Genomic DNA, 26,881 nt, shown 5'->3' with positions numbered 1-26,881 from the left:
ATATTTCAGTGGTGATTTGGGTTCAGACTTATTTTAAATGAGTATTAAACTCATTGTTGCTTATCTAAGAGAATACAGTCATTCAGATGCAACTGAAATTCCTAACAACATTTTATAAGTAACTACTCTTTACCAGTTTTGTGTTATTTGCCTACTTTAGAATCTTTGAATTATATTTGGCTTCATTCAGAAATACCTGTTGTTGGTTCAATGGAGAAATATGGCTGTCCTAGTAGTAGGCTGTATAGGAGACGAGCATGGTTGCCACTGGAAGGGTCATCAGCATCCCTAGCTGTCACCTGGATGACTAATGTTCCTGAAGATGAAATAAACAGTAACGTGACATTAAGACTCTTGTAATATTCAAACATGATCTCAATTCTGTAAAGCGTTCTTTCTTTTGCAAGTCCAGTGGTAATGTTATCTCTTTATTGTAAAATTAATATCTTTCTACATAGAAAAAAGAATATAACCTTATATTCTTATACCCATATAGCCCCGATTCTCACATACAATGTAGAATTTTAAACCTGTAGCTTTATGACATTATGGAATGTACCTATTGTATAATCTGTGATGATGTGTAACTCCGGATCTTTACAAGATGTGTTATTAGTGAAAATACCAAAAATGATTTTCTTCAAAAATCGTACTGTGAACTGTACCTCAAACAAATTGCAAAATGGTGACAAAATATTTATAAGGATTATTGAAATGAACTTGGAAGAGTATCAAAGTAAGGATGGGCATAACTGTTTTGCCTATTTTATCCCTTTCTATAAATACGTACTTGATTTGAAAAATTGAGAAAAGCAAAACAAATTCTAGCAAATAATGATAATCTAGCAAATACCATCCTCATGAAGATTTAGTAAAAAATATTAAAAATCATAGGAAATAATTATTTGTAATTTAAAAATAACGCTCTGTTTAAAAATATTTCTTTGAATAAATTAAGCTTTTTAATTTTCTTTATGCAAACATTAAGTCCAGCACTATAAATCTTCTTGAAAATCAACATTTGTTGAAATTCCACATTCTATGTCAATAAGAAAGGCATTACAAATGGCTTACAATCAAATAGTCTCTGTGATTTTGTTTTACAATTAGCATCATGAATTTTCCCATTACAACAGAATTTTATAAACTGACACATTCTAATAGGAAGCTCTTCTGTTCTTTAGTAATAAAACTCTTGAAACTTTTACCATGACCCTCAATAGCATGTATTCTTTGCTTTTTTTTTTCTTAGTATTTTTATGTTAAAAAAAAACTGCTGTCAACTGGATTTCTACTTATTGTGACCCTATGGGATAGAGTAGAACTGCCCCACAGGGTTTCCAAGGAACAGCTAGTAGATTCCCATGGCCTACCTTTTGGTTAGCAGCAAAACAATCACCTCTGCACCACCAGGGCACCATTTTTATGTTAGTTATTTGTTGTTTTTTTTTTTTTATTTGTTGTTTACATTGGAGTGCATATTTAACTGAAGAAAAATTTGATGGTAAGGCTGTCAGTCAGCTGCTTTATAAAAAAACTCATAAATTTCAACTGGTTATACTTTCCCTTGATTCAAAAATCAAGAACTATAAAATGCATCAAAAGAAAACTGCCCGCCACTTCCTATGCTAAAGAAACCCACTGCCATGGAGTCAACTTCGACTCATGGCAACCCTGTAAAACAGAGTAGAATTGCGCCATAGAGTTCCCAAGGCTGTAATCTTTATGGAAGCAGACAGCCACATCTTTCTCCTTTGGAGCAGCTGGTGGGTTCAAACAGCTGACCTTTAGGTTAACAGCCTAGCACTTAACCACTTCACCACCAGGGCTCCACCACTTCCTATACTTACCCAATTCCCCCAACCACTCAACGTATAGACACTTGTTAGTATCAGATGTTTTAAAATACATTCCCATAGTAATAAAGAGCTATGACAACAAATGAGTTCATATGAATCATCAACTAGATCAGTTTGCATTAGGCAGGATTTGTTATTTACCTATCCTGTGCAGACATCCTCTCACTCTTTTTACATTTCCTTACTATGTCCCCATTTCATTTCTTTCCATAGGGATTCCCCATTCTTGGTTTTGAAAACTACCAGCTTTCTCTAGCTTCAGGAACCATTGCCAAAATCTTGATATTGTTAATTATTGATCAAAAGAAACTCTTATAATCTGAGATTTTATAGTTCCTAGCCTAATATAATACACATGAGAAATGGAAAGACCAAGAAAAGGAAATGACTCACAAAAGATCACTCCATCCTTCATTTATATGAATACAAGTTATGGCATTAGTTGCTCTTCTCAGTCAAAGGTGTTCTTCTTGTTTGTTTTGTTTTGACACATTTTTCATTGTTTTATTTATATCTGCTAAACAAAACTTATATTTCATTTTCTAATGTCAGTCTGCTTTCTGCTAAATGAAAAACCAAATGTAATCTGGTAATGGATTACATAAAATAATTCTCTTAGTGTGTAAGAAATAAAAAAAAAAAAGGCAAACTCTTAGGAAATTTAGTGATACAAACAGTGTGATACTATAAATATCCAGAATACTTCACTCAAATTAATTTAATATGAAGTTAAATTTCTAAGGATGTTCTTATTGTTTTCTCCTGTAAGTCTTATGGCACTTTTAAAATTAAAAGACTATAAACATGGTATGGGGGCACTCTCTGACCTCTTCTAACATCCCAAGGGGGAAGGAGAATCAAGATCAACACCCCAAGGCTGATTCCTATGAGGTGGAGGTCAGATATGCCTTCTACCTCCACCATCCTTACCAATTCCGACACCAACCATTCCTCCCACAGCACTCTCTACTTCTCTACTGAGTTTGGTAACTCATTGCAATAACCACACAGAACTCGGAGACCATACTTACGGTTATGGGGTTTATTAGGAAAGTAACAGGTTACAATTCAGGTTCAGGAATGCTCAGGGTACATGTCTTTTCATCTGGACAGCCTCTTTTCAGCTGTGCCCACAGGCATGCCTGTCTCTGGCTCCTCAGCCTCTGCCCTGCTCTGGTGAGTGTTACAAAACTCTTTTAGCTCTGCCAGTAAGTACCCTGAGACACTGCACTCTGCCAGTAAGCCTAGGCCTGAAGATTCTAAGCTCTAGCTTCTTGGGTCAGCAGACCTAGTTTCACCAAGTGCCCAGAGGCACCTCACTCCTTCAGCAAGCCTCCTGCCCAAAGGCACTCAGCTTTCTCACTCCAAGGGCTGGGAAGTCCACCATGCTGTCTCCTGGCAGTCTCTCCTGCTACCATTTCTCTGTCACTGCTTCTCACCATCTTCACTATTACAGGTCTCTCTTTCTCTTGATCTCCTGGTTCCAAAAACTTCTCAGTACAGGGATCCCACGTTTCACCCTTGGCTCTTCTCCCTTGGTAGTGGTGAGATCTTCTCTTTGCTCTGGAATTGGCTCTTTTTTTAAGTCTAGTGGGATGGTAAAACTGACCAATCCCGTTGGTGGGGCACAATTACCTTATTTGTACAGTCCCTCCCAATCACTTGCATGGAAGTTACAAGACCATGATGAGAAAGGCCACACACAAAAGCAATCCATTCCACTGCAAGGACCAAATATATAGAATTGGTATGATTCCACTATGTTTCAATGACTCTTAGTGCTCGATAATGAATCAATAGCTACCCAGTCTTTATGTGTGTGTGTGTACATATATATCATACTACCATAGAAGAAAAAAGAAATGTAAATCAAATTAAGATGATAAAAATATGTAGTAATATTTCCAAAAAATTAGTACATATAGTTAGTTTTGCTTTAAATTCTTACTAATGATTTGGAAATACTGTCTGTAAAATTCAGAAGGTTCATGTTGTTGTTGTGTGTTGTCAAGTCGATTCCAACTCATAAAGACTTTATAGGACAGACTAGAGTTGCCCCATAGGTTTTCCAAGGCTATAATCTTTATGGAAGCAGATTGCTACATCTTTCTCCCACAGAGAAGCTGTGGGTTCAAACCGCCAACCTTTCGATTAATAGCCAAGCGCTAACCAATGAGGCACCAGGGCTTCTTAGAATGCTCCCCCGCCCAAAAAAATCTTGTTGCCATTGAGTCGATTTCGACTCACAGCAACCCTATAGGATAGAACAGAGCTGCCCCATAGGGTTTCCAAGGAAAGCCTGGTGGATTTGAACTGCTGACCCTTTGGTTAGCAGCTGAGCTCTTAACCACTTCACCACCAAGGCTCCAGGACGGCATTGGCAGTATTCAATTCTTATATCATCTCTGCCTGGTTTTTCAGCAATTTGGAGATAACATACCTAGGTGTGGTTTTGGGTAAGTGTGTGTGTTGACTTGAGTTTTATTGAGCTTGAATTTGTAGCTTGATATTGTTTTTCAAAAGTGGAAAAATTATTGCCAATTATTACTTCCAATATGTGTATTTCATCCTGGATGGCCCCGAGTTAATCAGTTGGATGGCCTTAAAAACAGAGTTGAGGCTCTCCCCAGAGACACAAGGGATCCAAGCTTGTGAACAACAATTTCAACCTTTATGATTTTCAGTTGGCTCATGGTCATTGCTTCTTGACCATCTTTGGACAACACCTTGATCCTGTACCTATGGGGTTTCAGTAAGTTCATGATCTCTCTTGCCTGATGGCCTGCCCCAAAGACACTGGAGATGCTTAGCCATCTCCATACTTGTGTAAGTCAATTCCTTGAAATAATTCCACATACATGTGTATCTATCTATATGTGTATGTACATATATATATGTGTGTATGTGTCTGTGTGTATATGTATATATGTATATGAAAGAGCCCTCAGGGCACAGTGGTTAAATGCTCAGCTGCTAAAAAGGTCGACGGTTAGAACTCACCAGCTGCTCTACAGGAGAAAGATGTGGAAATCTGCTTCTGTAAAAATTTACAGCCTTGTTAAACCCTATGGGAAAGTTCTGCTCTGTCCTATAGGGTTGTTACGAGTAAGAACTGACTAGAGGGCAATGAAGTTGGGCGTGTGTGTGTGTGTCTGTGTGTATATAGTACTTGTTCAGTTTTTCTGATCAAACCCTGACCATTACCATTGCGTGTTCTATCTGCAAACATTATACCATTTCCCAAAAGACAATATATATTCCAATTCTTCAATGTCATCCTCTGAGTTTGTAAGGCTAGAAGTTTTAATTTTATATATTAAATTAATTATTTTTAATATTTTTGCTTCAGACCTTCTATTATATTTTATAGTGATTAGACACAAAAAAGTCTTTATATTTCCCTTGTAGTTTACCACTTTTAGATCTCTTACTCATGTAGATCTAAGTTTCTTTTTTATCTCTTTCTGTACTCCTTCTGTGTGAAGAATTCTAACATTTCTTGTAACACAAGTTTCCTGACTCTGATTTCTCTCAGCTTTTGTATCTCTGAGTAAATATGATTAGTTAAAATTCATTTTTTGAAAGACATTTTTGCTCAGGTTAGAATTCTTGGCTGTCTACTTTTTCTTTTTTTTCAATCTAAAAATATCACTCTATTTCCTCTTGTAATGCATAGTTTCTGAAGAGTGGTTTGTTGTAATCCTTGTGTTTCTTTCTCTGAAGGCAATGTGTCTCCTTTTTTTTTTCAAGAATTTATTCTTATTACTGCTATCAGTCATTGAATTTCAGAGGCTTTAAGATAATGTGAATGTGTTTAGATTGTTGTCTTAGGCTGGATTCTCTAGAAAAGCAAAAGCAGTAAAGCTTATAAATATATATATAGAGAGAGATTTATATCAAGGAAACAGCTCACACAATTGTAGAGGTGGGAACATCCCAAGTCCATGAATCAGGATAGAGGCTGCAGGGGTTGGTGAACTCAAGATCAGCAGGTCGGAGAGCAGGGCTGTTGCTCACAGCAAGGCTCTGTGAAGATCTGTGGATCCCAAGATTAGCACATAAGCTGCTAGTTCAGGTCCCAAGAACCAGAGGTCAGATGAACAGCAGGTAGCTGTGGGATCCAGAACAGGCAAAAGCCAGAATATCCACTTATATTCAGATGCAGCCATACACCCAAGGAAACTCCCTTTCAACTGATTGGCTACTCACAGCAGATCCCATCACCGGGGTGATCACATATAAACACTGAGAATCATGGCGCAGCCAAGCTGACACACAATCTCAACCATCACATTTTTTTAATTTTTTTTTTTTTTAACTTATTTTGCTTGGGCTTTTTGAGTGTCTTCAATCTATGCTTTCATTATTTTTTATTTAAAATTTTCATTATTTTTGGAACATTCTTGGCCTTTATCTCTTCAAACATTTGTTCTGCCTTGTGTTTCACTCATCTCCCTTTGGCCTATTGTTTTACCTATGGTAGGCTGTTTTATATTGTCTCATAGTTCTTAGATGTTCTGTTCTGTTTAATTATTTATTTATTTATCTTTTTAATTTTCCCTCAAAGACATTATTTCCAAACAAGGGCACATTCACTGGTAGTGGGGTTTAAGTCTTCAGTGTATCCTTGTTGTTGTTGTTTTTGTGTGCTATTGAGTCAGTTCTGACTCATAGAGACTCTATAGGACAGACTAGAACTGCCCCACAGAGTTTTCTAGGCTGAAATCCTTTTTTCTTTTTTTTTTGCCTTATTCTTATTTTTTCTTTTTTAAAGCATTATTTATATATATTTAAAAAATTTTTAAATTAGGTTCTTATCAAACAATACACAAATTGTTTTGTGACAATGGTTGCCAACGCTGCAATATGTCAATACTCTCCGCTTCTCCACCCCAGGTTCCCTGTTTTCATCTGCCCAATTTTCCTGCCCCTTCCTGCCTTCTCTTCTTTGCTTTTAGGCTGGTGGATCCATTTAGTAATTTTTACAGAAGCAGATTGCCAGGCCTTTTCTCCCAGACTGTGTGAGAATAACAGAACAAATTACTCTTTGTTAAAGCCATTCACTTGTGGTATTTCTGTTATAGAAGTACTATATAACTAAGACAGAATTTGGTACCAAAAAAGTGGGGTGCTGCTCTGACAGATATCTACAATGTGGAAGCAGTTTTGAAACTGTGAATGGGTAGAGGCCGGAACAGTTTTTTAAAGCACTTAATAGTAAAAGCTTAGACTGCCTTGAAGAGACCATTGATGGAATTATGGACATCAAAAACAATTTCTGGTGAAGACTCAAAAGGAAATGAGGACAGCTGTTACACTGGAGATGGCAGACGGCAACAAGGAGCAGTAGAACTAGGAGACCAGTGCAAGACAGTGCTAGAGCTGACCCTTGGAGTGAAAGAGCTGAGTGCCTTTGACAGGCCTCCTGGAAGAGTGGTATGCCTCCAAGCACTAATCAATGCAGCTAGGCTTGCAGACCCACAGAGCAAGAAAGTTGAGGGCCTTCCTGCTGAAGTTTACTGGTAGATTGAGAGTGCCTCCAGGTACTTATAGGTAGAGCTAAAGAGTTTTGGAACACTTGCCCCAGCAGGGCAGATGTGGGCAGGGAGGCCCAAGGGGCCAAGAAGTCTAGGAACCAGGAAGCAGAAGCTGAAGAGACAAGAAACACAGGAAGAAGAGCTGTCTCAGTCTCAAAGGGTAAGGCCACAACCTCTGGGGTCTCAAAGGGTGGAGCCATGGCATTTGGCCTCCAAAGGGTGAGACTATAGCCTCCTAGGTTTCAAAGAGTAAGATCTTCATCAACTTGGTTCTGGAGTATGGGGCTGCCTTTCACGAGTACCAGCGGGATGGGGCCGAGCCATTGCCTAGTGCTGAGGGGGTGGGGTTGCCATACCTAAGGGGCAAAAGAGCAGGGCCTGCTGTGCCTGAGGGGGTGGAATCGCCACTCAGATGGACTAGGATAATGGGGCTATCCAAATTCGAGGAAGCAGAGTTGCCATTCCAATGAGCCTGGAAGGCAAAGCTGAAGCCCATGCTCGAGGGGCTTCCACTCAGAATTTGGAGAGTGTGGCCAATACCTAGATTATAGAGGGCAGGGCCATTGTTAAATAGTCTCAGAGAACAGAGAATTATTTTCAGGCCTTGAGAGCTAATATAATGTGTTCTGCAGACTTGCTTGGTGCCTGTTATCCCTTCTTTCCCTCCAGTTTCTCCCATCTGTAATGGGAATGTCTAGCTTGTGCCTGTTCCACCATTGTATTTTCGGAAGCAGGTAACTTGTATTCTAGAATTCAGAGATGAAGAGGAATTTTTGGATTTTGGACTTAAGACTTCTGCTATGATATGATGGGGTGAATGTGTTTTACACGGGGCAAGGACATGAATTTTGGGGGAGCCGATGGGTAGGATGCTATGGATTAAATTGTGTCCCCCCAAAATGTATGTCAAATGTGTGCTAGAATTGTGTGATTGTCCACCATTTTGTCATCTGATGTGATTTTCGTTTGTGTTGTAAATCCTACCTCTGTGATGTTAATGAGGCAGGATTCAATCTACAAGATTAGGTTGTATCTTGAGTTGATCTCTTTTGAGATATAAAAGAAGGAAGCCAGCAGAGAAACAAGGGCCCTCATACCCCCAAGAAAGCAGTGCCTGGAGCAGAAAGAGTTCTTTGGACCTGGGGTTCCTGTGCTGAGAAGCCCCCAGACCAGGATAATATTGATGATGAGGACCTTCCCCCCAGAACTGACAGAGAGAGAAAGACTTCCCCTAGAGCTGGCACCCTGAATTTGGACTTCTAGCCTTCTAAATTGTGAGAGAATAAATTTATCTTTGTTAAAGACATATACTTGTGGTATATCTGTTATAGCAGCACTAACTAAGACATAATGCTTGGTAAAGCAGAGGTTCAGTGAAAAAGAGGAAGACTCTCAATGGGATGGATTGACACAGAGGCTACAACAATGGGCTCAAATATAGCAACAATTGTAAGAATGGTACCGGACTGGGTAGCGTTTGCTTCTGTTGTATGTGAGGTCGCTATGAGAGTGGAAGGAAACCCTGGTGGCATAGTGGTTAAGTGCTACGGCTGCTAACCAAAAGATCAGCAGTTCGAATCCGCCAGGCGGGCCTTGGAAACTCTATGGGGCAGTCCTACTCTGCCCTCTAGTGTCACTATGAGTCGGAAACGACTCAATGGCACTGGGTATGAGTGGAAACAGACTTGATGGTACCTTAGAATTAACAAGTTAATTTCTGAATCTTCACATCTATCTATTGCAAAAGATCTTTATGAATACAAATTGAACATGATATTTGTCCGTTTTCTCAGACATAGTATTTTGCAGAAACTTACTGTTTACAGGTGACAGAGGAAGTAAAATTGTACCAAACAAGTCAAGGGAAAATAATCATAGTTTAGCAGTCTGTGAAAACTGCATTTGGTGATAGATATTTTTATTTGTTATGATACAGATAGAAAATTATAATGAGGTAATGGCACATTAACTTAAGATAAAATATTTAATGCGTTTGAGTAGAATTACATATAAAATTACTCTTTTCCAAGGCAAAGGTAATATGCTATACCCTTTAAAAGTACGTGTAAATTTTGAAGACTGAAAACACCATTTACAGCATCAGTAACTGATTTTCCAATATATCAGACCTACTTTCCCCAACACTGAGTAAAACCTGATAGAAGAATGGTGTGGTTCTGTCAATATCGATTTATGTGGATTTTAGTGTCAGCTAGCACTAATACAGAGGACTGAATGAGTCTTATCCAAGTGTGATGTTAACATGAGTAACCAAACTTTATTGGATGAAGTCTTCTCATGACGCATAGAATGTTATATCTTCTAGTGATTATGGGAGGCACAAAGCATTAAAGAGTGGTAAATTTTTATATGCAGACTAATTCTGGTATCATGTAGGCACTAGGAAAGCCAGGAACCTGTAGCAAAGACATTTTGTAATTATAGCTTACATTTATTATAGAATACCTACACATGCATGCCAGAGTTTATTATAGTGTTTGAATGCTTAAACAGTAGATTTCAGAATGACTCATTTATTTTAGTATGAAATATATATATATACTTAATTCAGTGGTAAGAAGGTTAAGAGACTTTTCATAGAATGAAGATATAAATTGTCTGATAGGAAAGTGTTTTTTTTACATGTAGTTTTGCTACATGTAGGTTTACTGTGAGTACACTTGGATTAATCTTGAGAAAATACTGAGTTGTATAAGGGTCAAATTTAAAGCAGCTCAGATAAAATATTATTATTTTGACCCGGACTTTGAATCTGTGATTTTTGTAACAATAACAACAAATTAATAATGGTTAAATGATCATGTGAGGTTTTTATTTTCAGAAAACCAAATTTATGATGGAAATAATGGTATGCATGGTACATCTACTCACTCCTTCACATTGAGAACTGATTTTATTAGTGTGGGGACTATTATTCATTTACAGGTAGTGATTGATCCATCCTCGCTGCATTTATATTTGAGATGCAGTTACTTTTCAACCCAGAACCTCCTAGTGAAGATCAGGAAATGCATGATATTTTGCTACTTGTCACCCTAAGATTTCCGAGTATTCTTCAATTGCTTTGTTTTTCTTCCATTATTACCTGAAAATTAGGTGCTCCTTTTTATTCTTATGTTTTATTTTTGACACCTCTACTTTTCATAATCTGAAATAACAGAATACAGGTCAAATCAATCAGACTAGGTTTAAGGAAGCAAATGATAACATATTGAGAGGGAAAACGAGAGCAATACACCCCAAGCTCATTTATTTTCACTTGTGTTTCCAAAAGGGGATGAGATTTGTAGATCTACTTTTCAAAGTTGATGAAGTGCTTTCAAGAAATAAGGATTTTTATTTTTCTGAGAAATTTCTGTTACACGTGGATGTCTATTACAACTTATCTAAATATGTATATGTTTTGCATTAGATTCAACTTTTTTTTTTTTATAATGGCTCTACATCATGACATAATTATGTTATATTATTGATCTTGTTGTTAGTTTCCATCAAGTCTATTCAGGCTCATGGTGACCACAAGTGAGCATAGTAGAACCTCTCATAGGGTTTTCCAGGCTATAACCTTTCAGAAGCAGATCGAAGGAGCTATCTTCAGAGGTGCCTCTGGGTGAGTTTGAAGTGCCAACCTTTTGGTTAGTAATTGAGCACTTAACTGTTTGTGCCACCCAGGGACTCCTATATTGAAGATAAAATGAAAAAACAAACCCTTTGCTGTCGAGTTGATTCTAACTTAAAGTGACCCTAATGGACAGAATACAACTGCCCCATAGGGTTTCCAAGAAGCTCCTGGTGGATTCGAACTGCCAACATTTTGGTTAGCAGCCATAGCTCTTAACCTCTACACTACCAGGGTTTTGATAGATATTATTAAGGTGAATTTTCTATAAACTTTTCTAAAAATAATAAAGCATGCAGTTTAAAACACTTCTTTAATAATTACAGAGTTCAGAATAACCCACTTCATTTGCATTTCAACTCTGACCTCATTGTAATAGAAATTCCTAACTAGTAAGCTGCACACAGTCTTGCTCAAGAGTACTCTCTTTCACTCTCAGAAGCACCCTGATTTTTGTAATAGATAAAACATTCACCATCAGTATAAAGAAAGTTGGATGCTTGATAAAGTTGAAAATCATAAACTCAGTCACAACTGCTATGAAATTTGTGGATGAAGGATATTTATTAGGTAAAATAAATAAATAAATAAAACTCCCAGGAGTGTGGATGAAAATAAATATGGACTGATAATATTTACTGGGCAATAGATTTTCCTTGCTTTCTCTACTTAAGAAAATCTATAAACATAAATTTAAAGGAGTCAGGTTTTAAATTTTCTTTTTATATATACAAATACATACATGCATACAATCGTATATATATGAATAATAAATCAGTAAAATGTGTTAGTGAACTAATGACCATTTATACTGTATAAACTATATATATTTCTCATTGTTGTTTTTTCACACAATGTGACCTCACTTGTTAGAGCATGATTTAGTAGAATTTGTGCTGATTTGCAGAAAATAAATTACCCAGGACTCTGCTTTTTAAAGATCATGAAAAGGAGGATAAGATTGGTATTTGCCACAAAAACTACTAGATACAACTAGGGATTAGGAATGGCATAAATAGTTGAAGAAGGCTTAATTGCTTATTATATAGCACACTAAATCTAACATTTTAAATGACTTCCTTTTTTTAATTGACTTGCTAATATTTTAGTTATAACTAGAAACCATTATTGAAAGGCAAGATAATCTCTTTGTATATTGTTATTCATATACTCTAAAAATGACATAAACTCTCTCTGGATTTTACATCCATTGATATCCTCTGTTCATCTCCTGGAAACACTGGCAGTATAGTGGTTAAGAGCTAGGCTGCTAACTAAAAGGTCGGAAGTTTGAATCCACCAGCCACTCCTTGGAAACGCTATGGGGAGTTCTACTCTGTCCTTTATGGTCGCTATGAGTCAGAATCGACTCGACAGCAGCAGGTTTGGTTTTTGGATTTTTTATTCATCTCCCAAATTAGGCTAACCACCTATGTCGTATTTTCCATGCATTTACCATTCATTCAATTACCCCTAACCAAGGCACTCGATGTCCCCTGGCCTAAAAAACCAAAAAAAACAAAAAAAGTTGCCATCAAGTCAATTTCTACTCATAGTAACCTCACAGAACAGAGTAGACATGCCCCATAGGTTTCCAGGGTTGTAAATCTTGATGAAAGCAGACTTCCACATCTTTCTCTCATAGCGGCTGCTGGGTTTGAACCACCAGCCTTTCGGTTAGCAGCCAAACACTTTCACCACTGCACCACCAAGTCTCCTCCTGGCCTAATAGAGCATATATTTTATTTGGAAGAAAAAGAATAACTTTGCAAATCGAGAGTGACAGATGGGAAACCATGATGTTTATCCCAATTTCACTTGGAAGTTTTAGTTTGAAAGCAATCCTCTCTCAATTATAAGTGCAGTCAGTGAAAGCCCACCACTCTTTGGAAATAAATATGTGTTTAATAAGCAACAAGTAGTTGGTAGATTTTTTTTTCTGATTGACATCCTCAAATATTCTTTGCAGTAATCCAATCCAAAGCTAAGTTCAAAGTGCAGACTCAAATATAATAATTGTCACACGGCTCTAATACAACAAAAACATACTTAAGAAAAACAATGGGCAATAAAATGTTTACACTGGTCTTTGTAAAGGATAAAATGGGTGCAGAGAGGAATTCAAAGCCAGGTCAACAGTCAAGCAGTAAGAGGACACGTTTTGTATAGGCATAATTCCGCCTCACCCCCCAGACCTTTTTATTTCGATGGCAGCCAATTCTTATATATTATCAAAAATACTCTTATCTACAGCTATTATATTTGAAGCATTAATAAAATACCATTGGATTTTGACAAGGAGCTTGAACATGAATACAAACATGAAAAGATGTCCGACCACTTTGTTTTGTTTGGGGTCTTCATGTCACATGTTATTTGATGCATCTGATAGTGTTTGTCTTATAAATTGGCCTTTCCTATTTTTAGGTGCCTGTCTTATATCATTACCTTATTTGTCTTTATGAGATACAAAGTTTCTTTTTTTAATATAAAATCTTAAATTTAAAAAATAAGGTATTAGTAAATCAACAAGCCAAAAAACTTTACAAATCACTCAAACATGTTTAACATGTTCAACCTGTCTTTCTTTTTTTTTTTTTTCTATTGCTTTAAAGACTGGGTACGTTTTAATAGCAAAAATAATGTACAGTACCATTTCCACAAAATGCTTAACAAATAGTATAGATTTTCAAGTATTTTCTCTGACATGCTTGTAGGAGGAAGAATTAGTGTAGAACTTTAAATAATTTACATCTCCAATAATATCCTGAAAGTTTTAAATCTGTTTTCATTGTTAATATAGATTTGATGTAAATTAATATGCGATACCTTCTGGAGACATCTCTGGTACAATGGCCTCATAAGGTTCATCTAGGAATTTTGGTTCATTGTCATTGATATCCGAGACTCTGATGACAAATTCAGACTCAGGTTCCACAGCCCTTCCAGTAGTGGTGTCTATTACCTGCGCTCGCAGAGTGTAGAGGGACCGTTCCTCTCTATCGAGCTTCTGTACAGCATATATGTCACCTGTCCTTTTGTCAATGTCAAAAATACTCCCAGCTCCATCTCCCAAAAGCTTGTATTGGAAAGAGTTGTTTCCATTGTCAAAATCAGATCTTAGCTGCAAATACAAAGAGGACCAATTTAGTTTCCAGAAATGTTGAAATGGACAAATTAACTCGAATGATTTTATTTTAAGGCTATTAAGTGTTCCCCAAGTTAATGATTCTATGTAATTTCCATATTGTTTTAAATCAGGTGAAATATTTATTTCAAGATTAAAATATACTTCCAGGTAGAGGAAGGAGTCATTGAATTCTCAATGTAAAGAACTATACAAATTTTATGACTCTAACTAGATAATTCCAATGAGAAGCTATAATAACTGAAAAATCCTTTTCCATAAATGGTGCACAAGAAAGTTGGTTCAAGTTTGCATTATGATTGAATTCTTGCTCACTGAAAGCATACCCTCAAATATTTATATAGGCTAGGATCTAGAGACAGATAGGGAGATAGCCATCTAAGTAAACTTAAATAGTCATGTTCTGTCGCTAGGCTGAAAATACATAGAAAACATGGAAATATTAGGGAAAAAAACTAGGGAACATGATAAGAATAACCTTAGCCATCCATTGGAAGCATCCATTGGATACTTCTTACATGCCATAAAAATCTACTAATTGCTCTATATTAATTGCCTCAATTCACCCTCATAACATTAAAAATGAGGGTGAATTGAGACAATTAATATAGAGCAATTAGGAGGTGCATATTACTAATATCATCAAACTCTTCTACAGATAAGAAACTTTAGGCTCTGAAAATTTTTAAAAACTTGAAGAAGTCACATGGTTTCAATATAAACTCCCAGTGTAGACCACAGACTGTCTGATTCCAGATTCCACCACCTAACCACTGTGTAACATGTGTTTTGGCCCTTGACTTTTAGCCAAACCAGATTTAAACTCTTCCTAGATACTCTACTCAATTGCCAAATATGCCTTTCCTTCTGCCCTCATTCTTTTACTTTTTTTTAAAGCAAATTTGTTTATCATTCATAACATCATAAAGGGCATTATTTACAATTTTGAATTTTATGTGAAAAATTGAGTCACATTTTGATACATTTAACATCATTAACATAAACTGTTTTTACACAAAGGAGGCATGTCACCATCCCCTAAATATTGTGAAAGTATGGTTTCCTTGACTCTCTCTTTAAGAATATACCCCTCTTCAAAGTAAAGAGCTTCTCTGAAAACTCACAAAGTTAACCAAAATAAAGAAGCTTCTAAACAAAAGATTCCTTTTCTGATGGCTCTATTTAAAATTAATTATTCTGGACTAATTAGTTAAAGTTTTAGTGTGATTGGGGATAAAATCTGAAGACACCTAAAACATCTAATTTAGTATTTTAATAATGTGTTGAGTATCAGTGTTATGCAGTGAAAGAAACACACTGCGGAAAATAAAACAGTCATATCAACTTTCTGATTATAGTCTTTTAATCATGTAGTCTTTCATTACTCATAAAAGGAAAAGAAAGTCTGTATGCCATAACGTTAAGAAAACATGAAAAACAAAGAAAAGTACACTACAATCAATACATCAAATGAAAGCAATGCACGTTCTTTGTTTTGTATATTTAGTTCATATATGTAGTTTGAAATTTTTATTCAGTGTTAAACCCGTTGCCGTCGAGTCAGTTCCGACTCATAGCGACCCTATAGGACAGAGTAGAGCTGCCCCATAGAGTTTCCAGGGAGCATCTGGTGGATTCGAATTGCCTACCTTTCGGTTAGCAGTCATTGCACTTAACCACTACGCCACCAGGGTTTCCTATTCAGTATTAGAAGATAAATTAAAATTAGTACTGAGTAAATGTACTTCAAGTATACTCGCAGTGTAATTTTTATAGACCAGTGGGCTTGAGATTTTTAAGGACAAAGATACAAGGAGAAAAAAAAAAAAAACTGTTCTAACAGCTACCCCTAAAGACACAAATCAGATATATTAAGCTGACTTCAATCTCCTGCACTGTAGTATTACGAAATGTTCCATACTTCCATTCACAGAATGTTTTCTCAATTAGGCAGTTACTATGAATTTGGAAAACGAATGTCACTTTAAATTTTCACTCAATTGTGCTTCCCAAACTTAACCTCTTTTAATTAACAAATGGATCACAAAGCAAGTTATCTTGGACAAAGCAGCTACGTTTAATCTTCCCTTGCTCTTTAATGGCAAGCACCACAACACCCACTATTGCTATCTTTTAAACCAGTTATCTGTATGTTCTTTAAAGCCCAAGGCGGTTGTAAAGAGGGAAAAGTTCTGTTAGAGTATTTTCATAAAGATTTTCACGGAATGAAAAAAAGAAAACCAATCACTGTGTGAAATGAAGTAGGAAGTGTGTGTAAGGAACAGAAGCCGACTAACAAACTGGAAAATGTGACAGCCACAAAGGTAGTTTGAGTTGGATCACGCTGGTCCACTTCCCCGCAGCGCCTTGTTAACTGAAAGTCACCAGCGGATGTTACCTGTCACCCAGCCAGTGACAGGCAAGCACCTGGCGCTCTGCGGGGTCCCTTGCAAACAAGGCTGGGGAGACTCACTTATAATAGCAGGCACTTCACCAGGGTCCTCATTTACACCTCCACGCATGCCCCTGTGGTTTACCTGGAGTCCTCTTAGAAAATAAAAAGGGGGGAGGGATATTACTTGTTATAGCAGGCACACTGTCTCTCTCTGCCTTGAAATCTGTTTGCCTGGAAACTCAGATCCAACACTCAGATGTTGGTGGAATGTCTGCATACACGTTTAGCTAATTGGATAGAAGAGCTGCTATGGAAACCAGACGCTATGCTAACAGGGCAGCGCTCTGGAAAGGGAGACAAGAGACTTAATGGATTTTGAGTGCTTCACCCTTTGGGCCCAATTAAATTTTAGCGCCAGTTAATTAGCAGTTAAACTTATTTCAGTTCGTCCATCTAGAGAAAGAGCGTTACGGCAAAGGCCATGATATTGTAATTACCTTTGTTTAAAGAAAACCAAATAATATTAAAAACCAAAAAACATAAATAGGAGATATTCCGTTGCATTAAAGGAATTTTTTCTAAAATATGTCCACCTAAAGTGAAAATAATTATCCTTTGTCCTCCAACTTCACTGTTCAAATGAAGTGTGTGGGTGCCTGTCTCTATTTAACCGTAAAAGGATTTGGTATTAATCTGCTTCATTAAAAATTAATGAGGGGTAAATCAACAGCTACTTAGCATAATGAAAATCAGGCTAAATATTGTTAGTTAAAGATATTGTTCTCAGTGTGACTGCTTTGATCCGTTACCAAAAACAGCACCATCAAATTTCCAGATGTTGATAAACGAGGCTGCAGTTCACACAGGAGACTGAAGCGAAATTTGAAAACCTGAGCTCTCCGTCTCCCACGAGGTTTTAGTGGATGTTTTACGTGCTTGTAAATCTGAAGCTATTAATTATGCTGGCGTTTGCTGCTTTCTAATGGTTCCACTGAAAAAAAATGTAGAACTGCATCAAATACCAAATCTTCTTCGGCAACCCATTCATTTACATTTCATACGAGGCTATTTAAGGCAACACTTCCGAAGATAGTTACCTGGCCAACGTGATGACGAGTCGCATTCATTTCCTCGGGTACAAAAAACTGGTTCCACACCCAGCCACGCTTGGCTCTCAAATGAGATCCCACTGGCTGCTTAACTTCCTGTGTTTTCGAGTTTTCTGTGGCTGTGAGGCAGGGTCGTAGGAGAGTAATTCCGACCACAAAAGGTATCAATAAGCAACAATTCATTCTGATCTCTCTGCGGATTTTAGGTGGTGCTCTTCAGAGGAAAGGCGGATGGCGAAAACAAAAATCATGTGTTACAATCTTTTTTTTTTACTCTTAAGCATATTTCATATCCCTAAAGCATAAGAAATAAAACAAAATTTGCCATAATCACAAAAAAGGCTTCCTCATATAGTTGCCAAAGGCAGGTTACAATTTTTGCCTCCTTAAACTAGTCTGGCTAAATAGGACAAAGACATATATACTTAATTTATCTTCCAATTAAGCAAGTTAGTTTTATTTTGTAGTTCAGCTATAATTTGACTGGAGTAATGACAAATTTTTGTGCAGGCACAGTTCATTTTGTGAACTGCAGTCTTAAATCTGCCTGCCAGTTGAGAAGTTGCTCCTGCACTCTTCTTGATTGACAGCTGACATTGAAATAGATTTTTTTTTGTTTTTGTTTTGTTTTGTTCTTTAGCCTGCTTACTTCCACCTTTCCATCTCAGTAAAACTCAAACTTTCCTGTTGAAGCAACAGCCAAGCAGGGGAAAAGGTGTCAGCTTTCTCCTCTGTGTACTCAATAGAAATAAACTTTCTCATCCAATTTCCTAAATTAACATGATTTGTGTACTTAAATAGACAAAAGGACAATTCAGTTTAAAAGCCTGGTGGGATTTAATAGTAAGTTATTAAAAAAAAAAAAAGTTATAGTGATGCTATAAACCACTCTTAGAAAGCCTGTGCAAGATATTTACTTTGCTATATTATGAAAGTTAGGGGAAATAAGTGTTTCATCTTCACAAAGAAAGAAGACTATTTATAGAAAACAAATTAAAAAATTACAGTGCCTGAGTAAAAATGGCTCAATATTTATAATATGTGAGATGGAAATGAAAGGTATCTTCCAATATATTTATTAGACCTCTTATGCTATATGTAGATCCCTGGGTAGCACAAACAGTTTGTGCTCTACTGCTAACCTAAAGGTTGGTGGCTCGAACCCACCCAATGGCACCCCAGAAGAAAGGCCTGGTGAGCTGCTTCTGTAAAAATTACAGCCCAGAAACACTATGGAGCAGTTCTACTCTGTAGCACATGAGGTCACCATGAGTTGGAAAAATTTGGGTTTTTTTTTGTTATTATATACGTATAATCCCAATCTACTGAGTTTTATATTTAACACTTTCATTGACTCAAAGGTATCCCTGGGTGGTACAAATAGTTAATGCCCATGTCTGCTAACCAAAAAGCGGGCCATTCTAGTCTACCCAGAGATACCTCGGAAAAAAGGCCTGGTAATCTACTTCTGAAAAGTCAGTCATTGAAAACCCTGTGGAGCACAGTTCTACTCTGACACACATAACCTCATCCTGAGTTGGAATCTACTGGAAGGCAACTGTTTTTTGTTTTATTTTTTACCTGAAGCTGATCTAAGCAGCAACATTTGAGTTGATAGGTATTTCTTATTTTTATCTCAATGATATAACCAAATTTCTCAATGTTACAACCAAATCGAATTGTTTGGGATTCATGAAGGTTTATAGTTTTGCAGGCTCTATAATACAGTATAATACCATATAATCAACAGAAAATTCAGAGTCCATTTATGTGCCAGGAGATTTTTGTATTATCCTCTTGTACAAGTTTTAAATCTTCCCCATATATTTTTGAACAGCCCCTAAGAGATTCCTAGGTCTTCATCTCTTGTTAGGGGAAGTTGTTAAAAAATACCTAATTAGGAAGGGACACATTCCCATGCATGGGGATCCTGTGGTCCCTCTGCAGTCCCTTAAGCAGAGGGTTCTTTGTTACAAGTTTAGTTAATGAGGGTCTTGGGGCAATTCAGCAGATGTGAAAATCACACATGAATTACATCCTTATGTTGAGTATTTGAAATTCAAATAATATCTGTCGTCAAGAAATTGCTAAAATATATATTGCTGACACCTGATGAATAATAAAAGCATTTGGAACAAGCACATTTTTCTTCAGAAGGATGACATTTTGTATAAATTTGCACACATTTGGAAAACTAACACTAATATGAAGTACAGCTCTGATCTTCGGATGAATAACATTCTTTTGTTTATATTGTCATATTTTCAAACTTTTAAAAATAGGAAGAAAAAAAGTAATGGACTCCTATATACTCATTACCCATTACCCAGCTTCAATAATTATCAACACATAACCAATCTCACTTCCCCCATTAAAATATAAAGTCTGATGGCACATCATTTTATCCATTAATTACACACACATACACACAAACACATTCTCTCTCTCTCTCTATGTATATATATATATATATCAAAGACAAATCTAAAAATTAGGAATAACTCTTTAGTATTATTAAATATCCAAATCAGTGTTCAGATTAAAAATCTTTAAACATCTTTGACTCAGGATTCAGATATGCCCACGGAACACAATTTGTTGATACACCTCCTAAGTCTCTTTTAGTTCATAGGAATTTGTGCTCTATTTTTAATTTTTCTTTACATTAGGTGTTCTAAAAGCAAGGTTGTTTGTACTATAAGAAAAAAAAAAAACCCAAACCCAGTGCTGTCTAGTCAATTCCGACTCATAGTGACCCTATGGGACAGAGTAGAACTGCCCCATAGAGTTTCCAAGGAGCACCTGGCAGATTCGAACTGTGGACCCTTTGGTTAGCAGCCTTAGCACTTAACCACTACGCCACCAGGGTTTCCCATCTACTGGAAGGAAGTATAAATAGGATAAATTGAAAATAACACATGAAAAATGAAAGACAAATTTCGATACTAAATTATATCCCTGTCAACTTGGCTAGGCCATAATTCTCAATGGTTTTGCAGATGTTATGTAATCATCCTCCATTTTCTGGTCTGATGTGAGCAGCCAATCAGTTGAAAGGGGTGTTCCCTTGGGGATGTGGCCTGCATGCAAAATATATGGATGTTCTGGCAAATCAATCTCTCTTCTCTCTCTACCTCTCTACCTCTCTATCTACCTACCTACCTACCTGTCTGTCTGTCGGTAGGTCGGTCTGTCTGTGTGTCTGTCTATCATCCATCTATCTATCTATCTATCTATCTATCTATCTATCTATCTATCTATCTATCATCTATCTATCTATCTATCTATCTATCTATCTATCTATCTATCTATCTATCTATCTATCATCTATCTATCATCTATCTATCTATCTATATCTATCCTGCCTCCAACTTGTCATCCTCTGTCTTTGGTTCTTGGCACATGAGCCAGTAGCCTGCTGCCTGACCTGCTGTTGTTGGGTTCATCAGCCCCTGCCACCACTTGAGTCAGAAGCCTTCAGGCTGCTTCCTAGCCCACGGATTTGTGTGATCCATTTCCTTGAAATAAATCTCTCTCTATATATTAATGTATATGCTCCACTGGTTTTGTACCTCTGAAGACTCCTGTCTAAGACAATATCAATGATATAAGTGTTTCAAATTTACAATAGACCCTATGATATTTTTGATACGAACAATTTGGCAAAATAGTAAGTCCAGTAACAGAAAAATGACAAAATGTATTTTGATACTTTGATGGTAAGAAGTGAAATTGATTTAAAAGTCGGAGTTTAGCAAAATCCGTCACATTTTTCTCCCTCTAAAACAACGTAAGAACCTCAAATAATATTTGTTAAATCTGGGTGATCGATCCACCATATGTTATAGTATTTTCAGCTTAAGTTTACAATTGAAATATTTCATAATTAAATTCAAAAAATGAGAATAAAAATATCATTTTATAATTCCAGATTTTAACAAATGCAGGTATGAATGCTCTTTGATCTGAACCTCTTAATTAAAAAAAAAAAAATGAGTGAAATGTTAGCAGTGGTTCTATCGGAGTAATGAAATATTGTGGCTTTGTTTATACTCTTCTATATTCCAATTTTTTTATAATGGTCGTAGGTTTCAGGGGAAGGGAAAAACGGTTCAAATAATGGTCCACATCTGACTGAGGAATGATGGCAGCTGTCAACAGTGCTACACTGTGAAAGACACTGGGCTGAGTCCAGGCTAATCAGGAGAAAGTGCGACCAGTTAGGAATGTCTGAAAACGGCCCCAGACTAACAAGCAGTGGCATTTCTTTCCTTCACTCACCATCCTGGTTATATTTTCCAATCGGGCTACTATACTGATAAAACCCTGCATAACAATTCTATATGGAAACATCCTTGCAAACTTTGTGTCTCATGTTAGTGTGTTTAGATTTATTCTCTTCTTTCCAGTATCTAGATACAGATTTATTAAACCAAATGCAGAGTGCAATACATTTAAAACTACATAATGTATCCAAAGTAAAATAGAAGTAATATTAGCACAATTTTATAATAAAATAATTATATTAATATTTGCTTAACACTATCACCAGGAGACGCTGGGTGGTGCGAAGGGTTAAGTGCTCAACTACTAGCTAAAAGGTTAGCAGTTTGAACTCTCCTAGACACACCTTGGAAGAAACTCCTGGCAATTTGCTTCTTAAAGATCACAGCCTTGAAAACTGTATGGAGCTCAGTTCTACTCTGGACACATTGGGTCTCCCTGAGTCTCGAAATCAACTCGACAGCAACTGACAACAGCAACGTCACCGTAAACAGTATCAACATATTGTTTGTAAATAGAATCATATGATTTTGGTATTGCAAAGTATATTTCATATAACATATTACATTCACACATTAAGGAACTTACGTTCAGAAATGTAAGTGACCTGCCCAATATCAAATAGTTATTTAGCTAGGACTAGAAACCTGATTTTAGGGCACAGAATATAGGATGACCACTGTGCTTTACTGGACATAGGGAAGGAAATTAACAGATATCTGACATCATGACACCTGTCAGTGATTGTCCATCTTCTTTAAATTGAATAAAAGTCCATAAATTGTGTTTTAAGGTTTGGACCAGTCTTGAAACTATACATTATAAAATGTTTTTGATTATCTCTTTTTAGAACATCTTATTTCCCCTTGTTCTAAAGACTCTTGAGGTCAGAAAGAAATGGAAGAATAAGTCAGAATGATGGATTTGGTGGTTGTGTGGCAGAAGATAAAAGTTGAAGCTTGAGAAATGTGGATAGGATAAGTAGAGAAACATAATCCTATTTGTGATTGCTTAAATATCAAGGGAAACTAGGCAGCCTTCAGAGTGGCACTATACATAAAGACTTTGAAATGGCTTCCTCAGAGCCACTGGTAGGAAATATAGGAAGAAATAGCGGTGGATGCTACTTGCATACATATGTGAGAAGGAAGCAATATTTTCAGTGCAAATGTGAGAAGAAAGCACTATATTCAGACCAACAATTGCAATCAATCATGTGCCCAATTCTTTCCCTGGAAACACTTATTTCTAGACCCAGCATGTGAAAGCTCTTTCTCTGTCCCATTGATGAACTCTAATTAAACAGATAAATTTTGCATATTTATTGCCTTGGAAAAGTCCTGTGCTACAAGTGCAGCAATATAGACTCAGATTGCTTGTGTAAGAGCCTCTGATGTCCTTTTTTGACATTATAAAAGCATTGGCCATTCACTGTTTGAATGATTACTAGGGTGTGGAGCTTCAAGGGCCATTCCATTCCTTGGTTGAATATTATAAACTCTATTCTATAGCAGTAGGGAGGACTGTGGATTAATAAAAAGCATATTTGGAATGTTAAGCACTGCCAATAACAGGCCTGAGTGTGTGAAATGTTCTAGAATGAGAAGAGGCAACTATCAGTTCATGGAACACATTTTGGCAGTAACTTATTTTCTTAAATCCAGTGTCTTTTTTTTTTTTTTTTTTTCTCTCCACAAGCTCCCAACACATGATTTTTTCTTGTCATCTCAAGGTTCAATCTTCGTATGCCTCTGTGTTGAAGATTATCCTAAAACCCCCTTGGGACCATATTCCTCATTATACATCACCAATGTTATTAATCTGATAGAACTCAATTATGTCTTTGCCATCTTTGTAATTGGATTTTAATTTAGCCATTGTTGTGTCCATAAGCTATTTCTTAGACTTATCTTCCTGTGTAATTACAATCAACCCTGTAAAATATTTTCTTTTCTTAAAATTTTGTGTCGTCTTAATGTTCTTGTGAATAAATACAGGCAAATAAAGCAATGCTATTATATTTTAAAAATGTATTCTAATATCACAGGTTATTTTGGAAGGTAAAGCTACATATAAAAAAAAAAAAAAACAACTAGTGCCATCGAGTCGTTTCTGACTCTTTTATAGTTGTCATTATTATAGTACCTTAGTTTTATTTTATCTTTTAAAAACACTGTAAACTCTCTGAACATCCTAAACATATTAATTGGGAGAAGATACATTTAATTGGTCTCACAGTTGAAAAAGAAACAAGTAAGAACAAATTACAAAATTCATATTGACATATTATTCAGCCATTAACTTTGGTGCTGTAAGGTAATTTAATGGCATGAAAGGATGGCTATAACACAATGTTAGGAGAAAGGGATTAAATATATATTAAAGACTCCACTGTTTTTAAGAAAAAAAGATCTAGCCAACGCAGAGAAGACTATGCCTTGCAATGAAAATAGCAATCATCTCAGAGTTGAGAAACTTTTACCGAATTTAATTTTTCCCTTATGTGTATTGTGTGTTTTCATATGCATTTAATTAATACATATATACATAATTTCATAATAATATATAAAATATTTTATATAATAAAGATGTTTTTACCATAAGGAAGACCAAAAGAGTCACTACCTACAAACTCTGTGGTTATTTTCCCAAATATGTTGTGATTAAAAGGTCTCTAAAAGCAGCTTAGTGGAGTTAAGGGTGTCATCGCTGGAGTAAGGGTGTTTGAAAATCTAAGCCAGCTCCGTCATCTACTAGTTGTATGACCTTGGGTTTATGACCTTGGACAAACGGTTGAACTTCTCAATCCCTCAGTTGTCTTACGTGTAAAATGAGAATAACAATGGTGCCAATAAGCAACATCATGATAAACAGAGAAAATATCAAAGTTGTCAAGGGTTTCATTTTATTTGGATCCACAATCAACACCCATGAAGGCAGCAGTCAAGAAATCAAATGACATACTGCACTAGGCAAATCTGCTACAAAAGACCTCTTTAAAGAGTTGAAAAGCAAGATGTCACTCTGAGGACTAAGGTGTACCATGGTATTTTCAATCACCTCATATGCTTTTGAAAGCTGGAAAATGAATACAGAGGACTGAAGAAGAATTGATGCCTTTGAATTATGGTGTTGGCAATGAATATTGAATATAGCGTGGAATGCCAGAAGAATGAACAATGCTGTCTTGAAAGTACAGCTAGAACACTTCTTAGAAAGAAGGGTGTCAAGACTTTGTCTCACTTACTTTGGACATGTTATCAGGAGGGACCAGCCCCTGGAGAAGGATGTCACGCTTGGTAATGTACAGGGTGAGCAAAAAAGAGGAAGACCCTCAACAAGATGGACTGACACAGTGGCGACAATGGGCTTAAACATACCTATTATTGTGAGGATGACACAAGACCAGAAACTGTTTTGTTCTTTTATTCATGGGGTCATTATAAGTCAAAATTGACTCAATGGCACCTAATAACAACAAAAACATCCCATTGGCTTGTTTTCTTCATTAAACGAGTTAATACACCCAGAACATTGCCTGGCACATATTAAGAGCTGAAAATGTTTTTAACCAATTGCCTATGGATGAGTGGTAAAGATCTAATGAGATTTTTATCTCTCCACTTAGAAACATTCAGCTATTTTTATTTCTGCAAACAATACACACACATAAAAAACTTTGTAAATGACTATTGCATAAAATAGTTTAGAATACATTTTCCCTAATGTCTGTGTTCTACATATATTTTCAAATGCTTTGAATGACATCATATTTTTCCAAGCATGGCTAAGGGACTATGACAAATAAACACCATCATGCTTGAAGTAATACGTGATATTGCATGGACATACATAGGCTGAAAATGATCCCAGTGTAAGTCAGAACAATTATGTTTTCAAAGAAGACTAATTATGACGAGGGATGAAAAATATTATAATCTATGCACATATACAGTTTCAAACTGCATCTTATTAGAAATTGTCTTTTCTATGACCTCTTCTTGGTTACATAAAGATAATTATTCCATCTGTGAAAACGTATAAAAATATAATGTATTCTAGAAGGCTTTTGGAAAACTGAAATATTTCAGCTCAACTGAACTTAGCTACTCATAGGGAAAAGCAGATGGCAATTAATATAATGTCTCTTTTTTTTTTTTTAATCTTTAGAAAGCTTTGAAGTAGACTTGGCCAAAACAATATATCTTAAGACATACTATGCAACAGTCAGGAATTTCTAACCTTTCAAAATAACCCTCAGGAAAATGCTTAAAATCAAGCTTTATAAAATGTTACTTAATAAAAAAAAAAAGAAAGAAAAAAGTTGCTGACCATCACTTGGGAGAAGCAGGTCTACCTTCTTATACTGGCATCTAAAGGTGCTAAGCAAACAAATACTTGAAAGTTTAAATGTAAAAAACAAGCAGGGAAATGTAACCTTTAGAATCTTTTCTGATAATATTGTTATGGTAAATGCTGTTGGAGGCGCTTCACAGTTTTCTAATTTGAGTGATTCTTTATACATAAATAATAAATAAATAGGAGTCTTTGACGTGACTACAAACCTACACTCAGCTCTTTTTATCCATAATTATTGTCATGGATTAAATTAATTATGTCCAGAGTTGGGGAGAAATATGATGTTCCCAGGGACAAGTACATTTGCATGTTAATTTCAAAAACACTCTTTCATAGAACAGCTCAAGACAAGCCATTTCCAAGTTCATGTATTTAGGATGGTTGAGTAGGCTAAAACCACAGCCATCTGTATAATTCAACTAATTCTCTCTTGTGTCAAGGGCAGTTTCGGTTTCTCTAATTCAACCCAACCCTGAATATTCTAGAACATTTTCTCCACTTCATCAAACAGTTGATCTATCTAATAGCAGAGAGAAGAAAAACTGGAGAA

At 36.3% G+C, this 26,881-nt stretch overlaps 1 protein-coding gene across 1 annotated transcript in view; it reads right to left on the bottom strand.

Moving 5' to 3' along the window:
* The window catches only part of CDH19 (cadherin 19), a 78,450-nt gene extending 60,552 nt beyond the window's left edge, over positions 1-17,898 (bottom strand). Inside the window, exons 1-3 of the mRNA XM_003406256.3 lie at positions 17,677-17,898; positions 13,866-14,160; positions 197-316 (exon numbers count right to left, since the gene is read on the bottom strand). Of these exons, the coding sequence (XP_003406304.2) occupies positions 197-316; positions 13,866-14,160; positions 17,677-17,871 (610 nt within the window). The 5' untranslated portion in view covers positions 17,872-17,898. The remainder of the gene's footprint in view (positions 1-196; positions 317-13,865; positions 14,161-17,676) is intronic.
* Between the last annotated feature and the right edge of the window lie 8,983 nt (positions 17,899-26,881).

This window comes from Loxodonta africana, chromosome 11 (genome assembly GCF_030014295.1).
Source record: "Loxodonta africana isolate mLoxAfr1 chromosome 11, mLoxAfr1.hap2, whole genome shotgun sequence".
Taxonomy (NCBI): Eukaryota; Metazoa; Chordata; class Mammalia; order Proboscidea; family Elephantidae; genus Loxodonta; species Loxodonta africana.
This window is presented reverse-complemented; position numbering and strand designations above follow the sequence as displayed.